The sequence below is a fragment of the Salvelinus fontinalis genome, chromosome 4, assembly GCF_029448725.1.
Source record: "Salvelinus fontinalis isolate EN_2023a chromosome 4, ASM2944872v1, whole genome shotgun sequence".
NCBI lineage: Eukaryota > Metazoa > Chordata > Actinopteri > Salmoniformes > Salmonidae > Salvelinus > Salvelinus fontinalis.
The window spans coordinates 12,293,166-12,307,373 of NC_074668.1; the positions used below are offsets into that span (position 1 = coordinate 12,293,166).

General features: G+C 45.7%; 1 protein-coding gene across 2 annotated transcripts in view; it reads right to left on the reverse strand.

Moving 5' to 3' along the window:
• LOC129853098 (adhesion G-protein coupled receptor V1-like) overlaps window positions 1-14,208 on the reverse strand; it is a 236,226-nt gene that overhangs the window by 170,807 nt on the left and 51,211 nt on the right. For both annotated transcript variants that reach the window (XM_055918807.1, XM_055918806.1), the window contains exons 19-28: window positions 13,403-13,620; window positions 12,448-13,182; window positions 10,287-10,660; window positions 8,653-8,829; window positions 7,639-7,819; window positions 7,012-7,205; window positions 6,166-6,295; window positions 5,747-5,827; window positions 4,994-5,133; window positions 4,102-4,714 (exon numbers count right to left, since the gene is read on the reverse strand). In XM_055918807.1, coding sequence (XP_055774782.1) covers window positions 4,102-4,714; window positions 4,994-5,133; window positions 5,747-5,827; window positions 6,166-6,295; window positions 7,012-7,205; window positions 7,639-7,819; window positions 8,653-8,829; window positions 10,287-10,660; window positions 12,448-13,182; window positions 13,403-13,620 — 2,843 coding nt within the window. The remainder of the gene's footprint in view (window positions 1-4,101; window positions 4,715-4,993; window positions 5,134-5,746; window positions 5,828-6,165; window positions 6,296-7,011; window positions 7,206-7,638; window positions 7,820-8,652; window positions 8,830-10,286; window positions 10,661-12,447; window positions 13,183-13,402; window positions 13,621-14,208) is intronic.

Here is a 14,208-nt window from a genome sequence, read left to right on the forward strand (position 1 = left end):
AACCAAGCCCCAGACAATTATTCCTCCTCTACCAAACTTTACAGTTGGCACTATGCATTGGGTCAGGTAGCGTTCTCCTGGCATCCGCTAAACCCAGATTTATCTGTCGGACTGCCAGATGGTGAAGAGTGATTCCTCACTCCAGAGAACGCGTTTCCACTGCTCCAGAGTCCAATGGCGGCGAGCTTTTTTAAATTTATTTTTTTATTTAAAAAATGTAACCTTTATTTAACAAATCAGTCAAGAACAATTTATTATTTACAACGGCGGCAAGCTTTACAACACTCCTGCCGATGTTTGGCATTGCGCATGGAGAGCCCGGCTGCGGAAACCAATTTCATGAAGCTCCCGATGAACAGGTATTGTGCTGACGTTGCTTCCAGAGGCAGTTTGGAACTCGTTAGTGAGTGTTGCAACCGAGGACAGACAAATTTTATACGCTTCACACTCGGCAGTCCCGTTCTGTGAGCTTGTGTGGTCTACCACTTTGTGGTTAAGAAGTTGTTGCTTCTAGACGTTTCCACTTCACAAAATCAGCACTTACAGTTGACCGGGGCAGCTGTAGCAGGACAGAAATTTGACGAACTGACTTGTTGGAAAGGTGGCATCCTATGACCGTGCCATGTTGAAAGTCAATAAGCTCTTCAATAAGGCCATTCTACTGCCAATGTATGTCTATGGAGATTGCATGGCTGTGTGCTCGATTTTATACACCTGTCAGCAACGGGTGTGGCTGAAATAGCCGAATTCACTAATTTGAAGGGGTGTCCACATACTTTAGTATATATAGTGAACAGTTGAAGTCGGAAGTTTACATACACCTTAGCCAAATACATTTAAACTCAGTTTTCCACAATTCCTGACATTTAATCCTAGTAAAACGTCCCTGTCTTAGGTCAGTGAGGATCACCACTTTATTTTAAGAATGTGAAATGTCAGAATAATAGTAGAGAGAATGATTTATTTCAGCTTTTATATTTTTCATGTAACTGAGTCAGGTTTGTAGGCCTCCTTGCTTGCTCACGCTTTTTCAATTCTGCCCACAAATTTTCTACATAACAATGGTCATTATGGCCAAACAGTTCTATTTTTGTTTCATCAAACCTGAGGACATTTCTCCAAAAAGTATGATATTTGTCCCCATGTGCAGTTGCAAACCGTAGTCTGGCTTTTTTATGGCGGTTTTGGAGCAGTGTCTTCTTTCTTGATGAGCGACCTTTGAGGTTATGTCGATACAGGACTTGTTTTACTGTGGATATAGATACTTTTGTACCGTTTTCCTCCAGCATCTTCACAAGGTCCTTTGCTGTTGTTATGGGATTGATTTGCACTTTTCACACCAAAGTACGTTCATCTCAAGGAGACAGAACGCATCTCCTTCCTAAGCGGTATATCGGCTGCGTGGTCACATGGTGTTTATAGTTGCGTACTATAGTTTGTACAGATGAACATGGTACCTTCAGGCATTTGGAAATTGCTCCCAAGGATGAACCAGACTTGTGGAGATCTACAATTTTTTTTCTAAGGTCTTGGCTGATTTCTTTAGATTTTTCCATGACGTCAAGCAAAGAAGCACTGAGTTTGAAGGTAGGCCTTGAAATACATCAAATTGACTCAAATTATGTCAATTAGCCAATCAGAAGCTTCTAAAGCCATGACATCATTTTCTGGAATTTTTCAAGCTGTTTAAAGGCTCAGTCAACTTAGTGTATGTAAACTTCTGACCCACTGGAATTGTGATACAGTGAATTATAAGTAAAATTATCTGTATGTAAACAATTGTTGGAAAAATTACTTGTGTCATGCACAAAGTAGATGTCCTAACCGACTTGCAAACACTATAGTTTGTTAACAAGAAATTTCTGGAGTGGTTGAAAAACGAGTTTTAATGGCTCCAACCAAACTGTATGTAAATTTCCGACTTTAACTGTATATATATATATAGTGTTTAAATATAGTGAATGTATATATATATATATATATATATATATATATATATATATATATATATATAGTGTATGTGTATATAGCGTACATATATATAGTGAATGAATGTATGTATATATAATGCATGTACACTATCGTTCAAAAGTTTGGGGTCACTTAGAAATGTCCCTGTTTTTGAAAGAAAAGCAAATTTTTTGCCTATTAAAATAACAAAAAATTGATCAGAAATACAGTGTAGACATTCTTTATGTAGGAAATGACTATTGTGGCTGGAAACGGCAGATTTCATGGGGAATATCTACATAGGTGTACAGAGGCCAGCATCTCGGAGTCGCCTCTTCACTGTTGACGTTGAGACTGGTGTTTGCGGGTACTATTTAATGAAGCTGCCAGTTGAGGACTTGTGAGGCGTCTGTTTCTCAAACTAGACACTCTAATGTACTTGTCCTCTTGCTCAGTTGTGCACCGGGGCCTCCCACACCTCTTTCTATTCTGGTTAGAGACAGTTTGCGCTGTTCTGTGAAGGGAGTAGAACACATTTCTCGCATGGAATAGCCTTCATTTCTCAGAACAAGAATAGACTGACAAGTTTCAGAAGAAAGGTCTTTGTTTCTGGCCATTTTGAGCATGTAATCAAACCCACAAATGCTGATACTCCAGACACTCAACTAGTCTAAAGAAGGCCAGTTTTATTGCTTCTTTAACCTGTTGACGCTAGGGGCCAGATTTTCTTAATTTTTTAAAATAACGTTCCCAAGGTAAACGGACTATTTCTCAGGTCCAGATCGTAGAATATGCATATAATTTACAGATCAGGATAGAAAACACTCCAAAGTTTCCAAAACTATCAAAATATTGTCTGTGAGTATAACAAAACTGTTTCTGCAGGAGAAAACCTGAGGAAATCTATCCCGGAAGTGATTTAATCTGTGTTTCCTTGCCCGTCTTTCTTCCAATTAAAGGGGTATCAACCAGATTCCTTTTCCAATGGCTTCCTCAGGCTGTGACCAGGCTTTAGACATAGTTTCAGGCTTTTATTTTGAAAAATGAGCGAGATTTTTCAAAAGTAGTCAGGTGTCCTTTGATTAGTTCCTGCGCGCGAGAAGGGTAGCTCTCCATTTTCTTTCTCTCTTTTATTGAATAGGTTACGGTCCGGTTGAAATATTATCGATTATGTTTGTTAAAAACAACCTGAGGATTGATTATAAAAAACATTTGACATGTTTCTACGAACATTACGGATACTTTTTGGAATTTTCGTCGAACGGAACGAGGCTTTGGTTTTCTGAACATAACGCGCAACCCAAATGGCGTTTTTTTGTTATAAAAGTAATATTTATCGAACAAAAATAACATTTATTGTGTAACTGGGAGTCTCGTGAGTGCAAACATCCGAAAATTATCAAAGGTAAGCGATTCATTTTATTGCTTTCCTGACTTTCGTGACCATGCTAATTTGGGGCTAGCTGTTCTAGCATTGATTGATACACTCACAAAAGCTTGGATTTCTTTCGCTGCAAAGCATATTTTTAAAATCTGACACGATAGGTGGATTAACAACAAGCTAAACTGTGTTTTGGTATATTTCACTTGTGATTGCATGATTATGCACCCTGCAATTCAGCGGTTGTTTAGGAAAATTATCCCGCTAAAGGGATCCGTAGCGCAGAGAAGTTAATCAGCACAAAGTTTTCAGCTGTGTTAACATAATTGCAAAAGGGTTTTCTAATGATCAATTAGCCGTTTAAAATTATGAACTTGGATTAGCTAACACAACATGCCATTGGAACACAGGAGTGATGGTTGCTGATAATGGGCCTCTGTACGCCTATGTGGATATTCCATAAAAAATCTTCGGTTTCCAGCTACAATAGTCATTTACAACATTAACAATGTCTACACTGTATTTCTGATCAATTTTATGTTATTTTAATGGACAAAAAATTAGCTTTTCTTTCAAAAACAAGGACATTTCTCAGTGACCCCAAACTTTTGAAAGATAGTAAATATAGTGTTTGTATATATATTCGTTTTTGTATATGTAGTGTATATATATATGTATGTATGTATGTGTATATATATATATATCGTATGTTGACCATGTATAAGGCTGGATATTCATAGTTGTGATGTGAACATGTTGCAGTGATTTACTTAATCTCTCATGCTGTCCTCCTCCTATGAGATTGACACTGATCAGCTCCATGAATACAGACTCATCCCTCTCAGGCTCTTCATCATCCAGCACTCGAAGGGTTACTTTAGCCTCACTCTGATTGGCTGCGAACACCACCGACTCCAGGAGGGGGACAAAGTCATTCCCCTCGTTGGCCCGGCCCACCCCCGGGGTCATGAAGGGGGCGGCGTCAGCCTCACTCAGGGTCCCGTACGTAACGCGCACCCTTCCCATCAGCCCCCTCTGCCTGTAGATGGTGAGGCTGACCAGGGTGTGGCCCTCAGACAGGCGGACCGGCCTGCTGCTCTCCGAGAACACAAACACTCCATAGGGGTCGTCACTGGCCAGCACGGTCACAGTGGCCTCAGTCCTCACACCCAGACGCCCATGGGAGACGTTGACTAGGGACACACCGAATCTCTTGTCCAGCTCCGGCACCTCGTCCTGGGCCACCTGGAGCTCAATCTCCCCCCTGGTCTGGCCCACGTGGAAGGTGATGTTCCCGGCCCTGCTGATGAGGTCTTCCTCAGAGCTGACATCAGCCTCCCAGAATACAGTTACGTTGGACAAGGCACCAAACAACCGCATCACCTGAGATGGTTAGAGGGGGGGGGGGGGGCAGAGAGAGAGTAGAGTAAACACACACACTGAAACACAGAGATAAACACAGAGACACATACACAAACACACTGAAACACAGAGATACACACACACACACACACACACACACACACACACACACACACACACACACACACACACACACACACACACACACACACACACACACACACATCGAAACACAGAGATACACACACACACACTGAAACACAGAGATACACACAGAGACACACACAAACACACACTGACCTGCAGCAGCACAGTGCTGCGTCCCTCCTCAGGCTCAGTGCCATTGACAGACAGAGAGTCCAGGCTGAACTGAAACACTCCGTGTGCGTCGTCAGAGGCAGCGATGGTCACAGTGATATGGGAGGCAACTCCCAAGCTGGCTAGAAAGACATACAGGTGTTTAACTATAGGTACAACACAACGTGTGACAGCCAGGGGAGTAGCACACACTGTAAACACTGTCATTATTTTCATAGCCAAAAATCAATGACTGCTTCCTATTGTGTCACACTGTGTAGAACTGAATTCCAATTGAATCTTATTGATCCTCTTGAAATGCTAGTCCTGAACACTGCAGTGCATTGTGGGTTTTTAATAAGGTAGAGGGTGAACCCCTACAGAGAAACAATGATCCCTGGGATCTGGGACATTTTCTGTTCACCACTGACCACTGCTACCCTCATCTCAATAGAATGCCTATTTGCTTTTCCCACATCCCTCTCCCCGGTCACTGCTCACTGGACCCATTGACATTTTAATTCCACACACACACACGAAGGCACGCAAGCACACACGCACACGCATACAAAGGCACACATTGAGGCGTAAGCACGCGAAGACAAGCGCACACAGAGCCTGGCCTTATCAGAGTAGGGTAAGAACTACAGAGGACTTAACACCTCTCCCAACAATATGTACATATGCTTAGGAGGAGAGGGACAGTCTAAAAGGATGGGAGGTATTTGGAGGGAGGTGTAGGGGAGGTGGTCTTACCACGGTGGTGAGAGGACAAGAGGAAGAAGTCAGTGTCACTTTCTCCACTGCCACTGCCTTCACTTCGAAGGAACTGACCCACTTTAGGAGCACACCAGAGTAGTGGGGATCATTGGGGAGTGCAGCACACGGGAGCACACGGGAACACACGGGAACACATGGGATCACACGGGAGCACACGGGAACACACGGGAACACACGGGAGCACACGGGAACACACGGGAACACACGGGAACACACAAAGTTGCAGAACACAGGCAAAGGACCAGTTAGAGCAGGATTTCAGGGATGGGAAACACTGAAAGATATGATTACAGGATAGGAAGGTGGACTATTTACAATGATCAGAAACAAGAGAAGAGGTGGTAAGAAGATCATCACCAATTGGACGATCAATCAATCAATGGTATTTGTTTTACCTCCTCCGTCAGGGTTGTAGAGCTCCACTCTGAACACCTTGTCCAACTCAGGGACAGGGTTGTCTATGACGGTCACACTGATGTACTTGAAGCGTTCTCCTGGCAAGAAGTCTAGCATGCCGTCTGAGTCCTGTATGAGCCATGGAACAGGTGCAGGCAGAGTAGGTAGGGAACAAGGGGTTAGCTTGGGGAGTTAGCACAAGCTCACTATCAAACAGCCATCAAAGGAGTTAGTCTAGTGACAACCTATCAAACAGCCATCAAAGGAGTTAGTCTAGTGACAACCTCTCAAACAGCCATCAAAGGAGTTAGTCTAGTGACAACCTCTCAAACAGCGATCAAAGGAGTTAGTCTAGTGACAACCTCTCAAACAGCGATCAAAGGAGTTAGTCTAGTGACAACCTATCAAACAGCCATCAAAGGAGTTAGTCTAGTGACAACCTCTCAAACAGCCATCAAAGGAGTTAGTCTAGTGACAACCTCTCAAACAGCGATCAAAGGAGTTAGTCTGGTGACAACCTCTCAAACAGCCATCAAAGGAGTTAGTCTGGTGACAACCTATCAAACAGCCATCAAAGGAGTTAGTCTAGTGACTCAAACATTATGTAGGGTATGCCTTATTATTCTCTTAATCTTTTCAAAATAAAAGCGCAGCAGATAGCCAAGTATTAGGATCGAATAGGACGTTCTTACGGGTAAAATCATATCTAAACACACATTCCTAAATCATAAATCATGCATCATTCATGTATTAGGAGATTTTTGGGGGAAAAATGGTCAAGTGACCATCCATCCCTGTGTCTGTCTGAGATGCTGATCTACAGTACAAGGATGGCAGGAAATTACCTCATAGTCCTCGGGGCTGGCGGCGGTAAACGGTGAGGTCCTGTAGCCGACCATGACTCTTCCCAGGAGGCCTTGGGCCCTGGCCACCAGCAGGCGAACCTCGCCATCATCCTCGTTGACCGTGACGTGGGCAGGCTCTCTTGCCGGGCGGATTATGCCCTCAGCCGGCAGGCTCGGCTGGAACTGGAGCAGACCTGGGAGAGAGGGAGACCAGTACTCACAACAGCTGCTCATCTAGCTTCATAGAACAATAAGCCTGGTCAGAGACGATCAGCGAGGGGATCAATACATGACATATTACTGATACATTCATAAAACGGGAACATCCATAACTATGAGTGATCTAATTGTGTCTGTGACAAATGTATATCAACAGTTAATGATTGACTCACACCAACAGCAGTTTACTACAGTGTTTTTACATTATGCCACAAACTGAACTTATTTCCAACAGCTTATAAGCAGAACTTCTTGTGTTTGTCAACTATGTGTTTTTACAGATATCTGCAGTTCTTGATTCATGTACTCTGGATGAGAATTGGCATGAGGCAGTTTGATGTGAATATCAGTTTGAGGTTCTACTGGGGTGCCACAGGGGTGTGTGTGTTTGTGTGTCTCTCCCTGCACCGTAGGGATGGTCGCTGGCCATGACGGTGACACTGGTTGCTGAGTTGTCAGGATTGATGCTGGACCCACTGGTGGGGGTGGAGCCTGGCTTCCCATCGCCTGACTCTGCTGACACCAGAGTGACCTGGAAGGACTCTGCGAACTCAGGGGTGTCATCATTCAACACCAGCAGGTTCAGGACCTGGGAGTTGCAGGGAGATGATGTCATAACACATGAGAGATAGTCAAGATTTCAATCTAAAATTAACTGCGTAGATATGTGTGGATATTCATAATGTATTTGTTTGCAGGCTTTAGTGTCTGGAGTGGATTTGAAGCTAAGCCTAATCATTAGCAAACACCGTTGACCAGAACAACATATTCCTCTCAGCCACTAGGTGGGGCTAGAAGTTAACAACACTACTGAGTGGAAGAAAATAGTTTTCTGGGATGAAATATGGCCAGAAATGTAGATGAATGGTAAAACATTTCTCCTGACTTGTTTGTCTGACCTTTCAGTGTGTTTGTGTGCATGCATGTGTGTGAGTGTATGTACAGTGTGTGTGTGTGTGTGTGTGTGTGTGTGTGTGTGTGTGTGTGTGTGTGTGTGTGTGTGTGTGTGTGTGTGTGTGTGTGTGTGTGTGTGTGTGTATGTGTGTGTGTGTGTGTGTCTGTGTGTGTCTATGTGTGTGTGTGTGTGTGTGTGTGTGTGTCTGTGTGTATATAGTGTTACTCTACAGGTGTACCAAGGAGCATGCTCATTGTTCAGTGGGGTTTCCCTGGTTCATGTGTGATTGAGGAGTGCATTGGTAGTCTTCCCAGAGTCATGTGTGTGTGTGTGTGTGTTTGTCTGTGTCTGTGTGTCTGTGTCTGTGTCTGTGCGTGTGTGTGTCTGTGTGTGTGGGTCTGTGTCTGTGTCTGTGTTGTGTTGTGTTGTGTTGTGTTGTGTGTGTGTGTGTGTGTGTGTGTGTGTGTGTGTGTGTGTGTGTGTGTGTGTGTGTGTGTGTGTGTGTGAATCTGGTTGTTCGCCCACACCTCAGAGCGCTGACCGGGAAGGAAGAGCACCGAGCCGCTGGCATTGGCAAAGTCCTGGTGGGCCGGAGCCTGGCTGTCTGAGTTAAGCTGAGTGACCGTGTAGTTCACATAGACGTGGTCCAGAACCCCGCGCGTCCGCTCAATAACACAGGAGATGGTGGAGCCTTCCTCTGACGTCTGGCCATAGAGAAAGGACAGAAGACAGGCACAGAGCCTGGTTGTTAATGATGCTCCCTAAACCAACCAGACATTGTGACATTTTAAACCATATTGTCACATCACACATCAAAATTGTAAACAAACTTTCATTTGATGACAAACTCTGACAAGACATCACAAACGTGTTATCAATTCAAGACTGACACGACTCATTCCAAAAATGTACCTTTGCGCTTTCATGGACAGCCCTCCTCTAAGTCCTGCAGTCATGATGTGATTTGCAAAGAGACACCCGATAGCCCCACATGCCTCTGAGTCCCTTTGTCCTCATGCAGAATTAGAGGGACCCGTTCTGATGGAATGCCATTCCCTGGTCTACCACCTGTTGTGCTACTGGGACTCTACTTCCACAGGAATGAACATGGCTGATCTATCACCTTTTGCTCTACCTGAGAGGAGCCATCAGAGATGCCATGTGTCCAGTCTCTCTAAAAGGCTGAGCGCACACTTCCTCCACCCAGGCGTGAACGCTGGTTAAATATGCACGAGGACACACAAACTACTGGCTTCAATTACATGTCTTTCTAGGTAACCAAATATCCATATTCTCAGGGTACATGCTGGATCAAAGCTAGTCAGAGAATTTGACAATAATGTGCTGTCCTCCAGTGTGCTGTGTTTCTTACATCCTTTTGCTGATGTGTCAGTCAAGCTAAGAGCTGTACGAATGACTGCAGTTGGCAAGTGGGGTCTACATTTCATCTCGATAGTGTCAATAGTGTCTCATTTATACTGTAAAGCAGGGAAGATACTGTATGTGTGCGTGTGTGTATGTATCAGGGGTCGTGTTAACGCAGGATTCTGCGTTTTTCATGCAGAAAAGGAAAGATAAAACGCAAAATAAATATATTGCTGCGTTTTTTTAAAAGCAGATCTAAAATGCTTTTTATTGTAAATTCTGCTCGGCTTCAATCAGGGTTCAAACGAAATCATGAATGTAAAAGGACTAATTTTGTTCTTCAGTTGCACTTCTCCATCAGGATGAAATATCTTTGCTCTCCTCATTGCTTCACCAGACAGCGCTCTGACCGATGTGTAGGATGCTTTTCTCTGGTACTTTCATCCAGTGTAGTTTTTATTAACTTCAAGCAAAACATCAGGAAATGTAGCTGGCTACATTATTTATATGATAAATATTAGAAATGTGATGGCCATGCATAGTTTTTGCAAAAGAATACCTTAATTTTTCATCATAAGTTAGTGTACTTGTGAGCTAATGTAAGTTAATGTATGGGTGGCTGCCAGTCAAATAGCATTGTACTTTCTGCCGAATGTGTTGCACTAATGTATTTTGTGTGAAGAACAACGAGTTGCTCGCCCCTGATCACTCTATTGAAGCAAAAAAACACTCTTGACTGAAAATGCAGGTTTCTGAAAGCTAATGCGACCCGTGTGTGTGTGTGTGTGTGTCTTACGTCTGGTATGCAGGTGCCGGTGAAGCCAAAGAAGCCGTTGGCGTTGTCACTCTTCATCACCCGTAGGGTGGCGGTGGGGCGGGGGAGGGGGAGGCGCGCCCCCCCGTGGGCCGCCACCAGCTGCAAGTAGAACACCTCCTCCCCCTCCTCCTCCTTGTCGTCCCGCGCCTTCACCACGAAGGCCTTCTGCCTCTCGTCCTGCCTGTACTGCAGGTAGCCAGAGATGTTCATCAGGTCCGTCTTGGCGGGCTGCGCGTGGAGCTCGTGGATCTCTGAGCGAGTCAGTCTGCTGTGGTAGAGACGCAGATCCTGCAGGAGGCCCGTGTAACGCTCCTCTCCGTAGGGGTCCGAGCCGATCCGCACCGGAGCTAAACCTGCAACACACACAGAAGGGAGAAGAATACACTCAGAAAAACATCAAGCAGTAGGTGATCATGCTGCTGTCAAACAAAATGCTTTTTGAAATACAGAGAAGCTGACAAGCATGTATTGTAGAGTGTATCCATTCCAGACTGATTCATTAATGCTACAGTACCCCCACCCTCACCACACACACACACACAGACCCCCAGCGAGCATTTCAACAGCAGAAAAATTGACAAATAGAGGAAGCTCGCCACGGTGACCACGAACAAAGCCCTCAGACAAAGCAATAGAACACTGTTTGAGTTGACAGTATGGGACGTGTCTGTTGTTTACATGTATATCCCTCTGATTGAAGTTAACCCAAGAAGAGCCATTGAAACAGAGAGTCCCGTCGTGGGGTGGGGGGGGGGGGGGGGGGGGCTACAGACAGCACATTGTCTTCAGTTATTGGGGGAGAACGAAAACTGCAGCCAGCTTTCATCTGCCTGCAACAATGTCCAGCAGTGTGGTGGCTAAGCGCTCGCTCAAGCATTGCTGAGTCTCTGTAAGTCCAAACAATAGGAGAGGAGAAATGAGAGAGGAGGAATGAGAGAGGAAGAATGGGAGAGGAGGAATGGGAGAGGAGGAATGGGAGAGGAGGAATGGGAGAGAAGGAATGGGAGAGGAGGAATGGGAGAGGAGGAAGGAGAGAGGAGGAAGGAGAGAGGATGAATGGGAGAGGAGGAAGGAGAGAGGAGGAATGAGAGAGGAAGAATGGGAGAGGAGGAATGGGAGAGGAGGAAGGAGAGAGGAGGCATGGGAGAGGAGGAAGGAGAGAGGAGGAACGGGAGCGGAGGAGCGGGAGCGGAGGAACGGGAGAGGAGGGACGGGAGTGGAGGAACGGGAGAGGAGGGACGGGAGCGGAGGAACGGGAGAGGAGGGACGGGAGCGGAGGAACGGGAGCGGAGGAACGGGAGAGGAGGAACGGGAGCGGAGGGACGGGAGGGGAGGGACGGGAGCGGAGGGACGGGAGCGGAGGAACGGTAGCGGAGGAAGGGGAGAGGAGGAATGGGAGAGGAGGAAAGGGAGAGGAGGAAGGAGAGAGGAGGAATGGGAGCAGAGGAATGGGAGAGGAAGAATGAGAGAGGAGGAATGGGAGCAGAGGAATGGGAGCGGAGGAAGGAGAGAAGAGGAAGGAGAGAGGAGGAATGGGAGAGGATGAATGAGAGAGGAGGAAGGAGAGAGGAGGAGGGAGAGAGGAGGAATGGGAGAGGAGGAATGCATAGTGTTTTTTTAACTAGAGCTTCCCTGACCAGATGTGGGCCAAGAGAGTGAGGAGACGAGCAGGGTCCCACAGCGCTCACTCACAGACCACCAGTGCCGTCAGATTGATGAAGACATTGACATCAAAGGAGACGTTTGTACAGTATGGTGAGGTCTCTGCTGAGAGTGAAGAAGCTCAGTGGAGAGGCTTCATGAAAGTTACTGTTGTCGGGGGTCTAGGTTAGGCCTACACAAGAACACAACTATAAGAACCCTTTCAAACTTTTCATTTTGGACATCTTTAATTAACAGCTATGCCTTTATTATCGTTAACTCAAATAATTGAACTATGCAGAATCAGATACATAATATGCCCTTTACAGAACTGAGGTGGTTGTCATAGCTACAGGAAGAGGATTGAACTCTAGCTAGTGGAGTAGAAGCCCTGTTCAGTTTGTAACTCCTACAGTAAACAAGACACTCCCATAAGATCCTGTCTTAATAAGAATTAGGACTCCTGTCTTTAAGAGATAATTACATTCTTGGGACTCACCGTCAGTGATGGCCTCTCCTTTTAGACTCTTGACCCCTCCGGGCATGAGGTTCCCATCCAGGAAGAACTCAATCATCCCATCACCCGCCGTGATCACCACATGGAGCCACACGTTGTCCTCCACAAACCTCTCTGCCGTGGTCCGGGCCACCTGGGTGTAGTTGGCCCCCAGGGCTGTGTAGTACAGTGTCACGCTCACATGAGACTCATTAGTCTGGACCTTCACCCCATAGTACAACGTCCTGTTACTGTTACCCTTAGATACGATGAAGCCGTTGATGTCCAGCCTGGGAATCAGCCAGGCCGAGAAGGTGAAGTTAGCCAGGTTGCCAAGCCCGTCCTCTGGGCTGATGGTGCCGTAGGCCCCCTGGCGGCCCGAGAAGAGCCAGGCGTCGGTGCCTGAGTGGTGCCTCCTGGAGTTGGGCCTGAGCTCCACCTCCTTGGGGAAGAAGGCGCTGAGAAGGAGGTCCTGCATAGGAGGGAGGCCGAGAGGGAAACGGTCGGATACGATCTCCCAGGCAACCCGCACATCCCCGAAGTTGCCCTGCTGCCGCAGTATGTTGAAGGAAGTGACATCAGACATGTCCAGTTCTGACAGGACGTCCTCAGCCACTTCCTGGTCCAGATTGTCATCAGCTATGGTGAACACTCCAAAGGGGTCATCGTTGAAGGGTATCAGGACGGATGCATTGAGGGATGTAGTAGCCAAACGGCCACCCTCGCCAGGGTAACCACCTATGAAATATCACCGGAAAGGAAATGGTTAATGCTTTAATGTCGACAATATGTGTAATGTGACACAGAGTAATTCAGGAATAACCCATACCATCCCATTTCAACTGAGAGAACATGGGTAGCAATCTCAGATGTTGATGTTCCAGTCAAGAAGATACTTCAGCTTTGTTTCCACATAACTCACCTGGAGCATACCTACCTCATCCCTCACCTCCCCTACCTGAGATGTTGATGAGTCTGAGGACGTAGAACTCGTTGAACTCCGGGAGTTGGTCTGAGATGGCCTGCAGGACAATGGGCTTGGTCTCCTCTCCCGTGGTGAAGGTGATGGAGCCAGAGGTGTTGATGAACTCATGACCTGGCTCCAGGGCTGTGTTATTGGCATAAAGGCGCCAGAACACCGTCACGTTGCCAAAGTGTCCCCTGGCCCTGATAACACTAGGAGATGAAAGGACTGTATGAGGGACTGAGAGAGAAGAGTGCCACAGACACTACGCCCCCCAAGGACCCAAACTGACACAGCCCCGGATTAAATTATTACAGCAGTTGCTAGGATCATCAACTCAAGAAGTTTGGTTAGATCTAGTTCTGAGAGATTAACAGAAATGTCTCATTTCTAGTTTTTTTATACAACTAACTAACTAATACAACTGACATCGGTTCAATTATTTGAATTCCATTTTGTTTGGTTTCTCTAGAGACAAATCAGATCAAGCCCAAACTGTGTGATCTAGTGGGGAGTTGTAGTTTCCAACAGGGCAATATTAGACATAGTTTAGCACAGAAAATGTGGTAATTAACTACAATAACCATAATCCACTGCGCGCCTACTGTCCGATCTGTGTGGGGCGTGGAGACACGGAGAGGAAGATACAGAGAATGTGCGATTGAGAGCAGTTGAATCGTGAGGTATCTCTATCTGAAAATACATGATCTAAGTAATTGATAGTTGGTATTCAGTAGTCATAAAAGTATAACTTATTTACTTTGAAGAACTACTAAAATAGTGATTTTGTCAGACAGCAC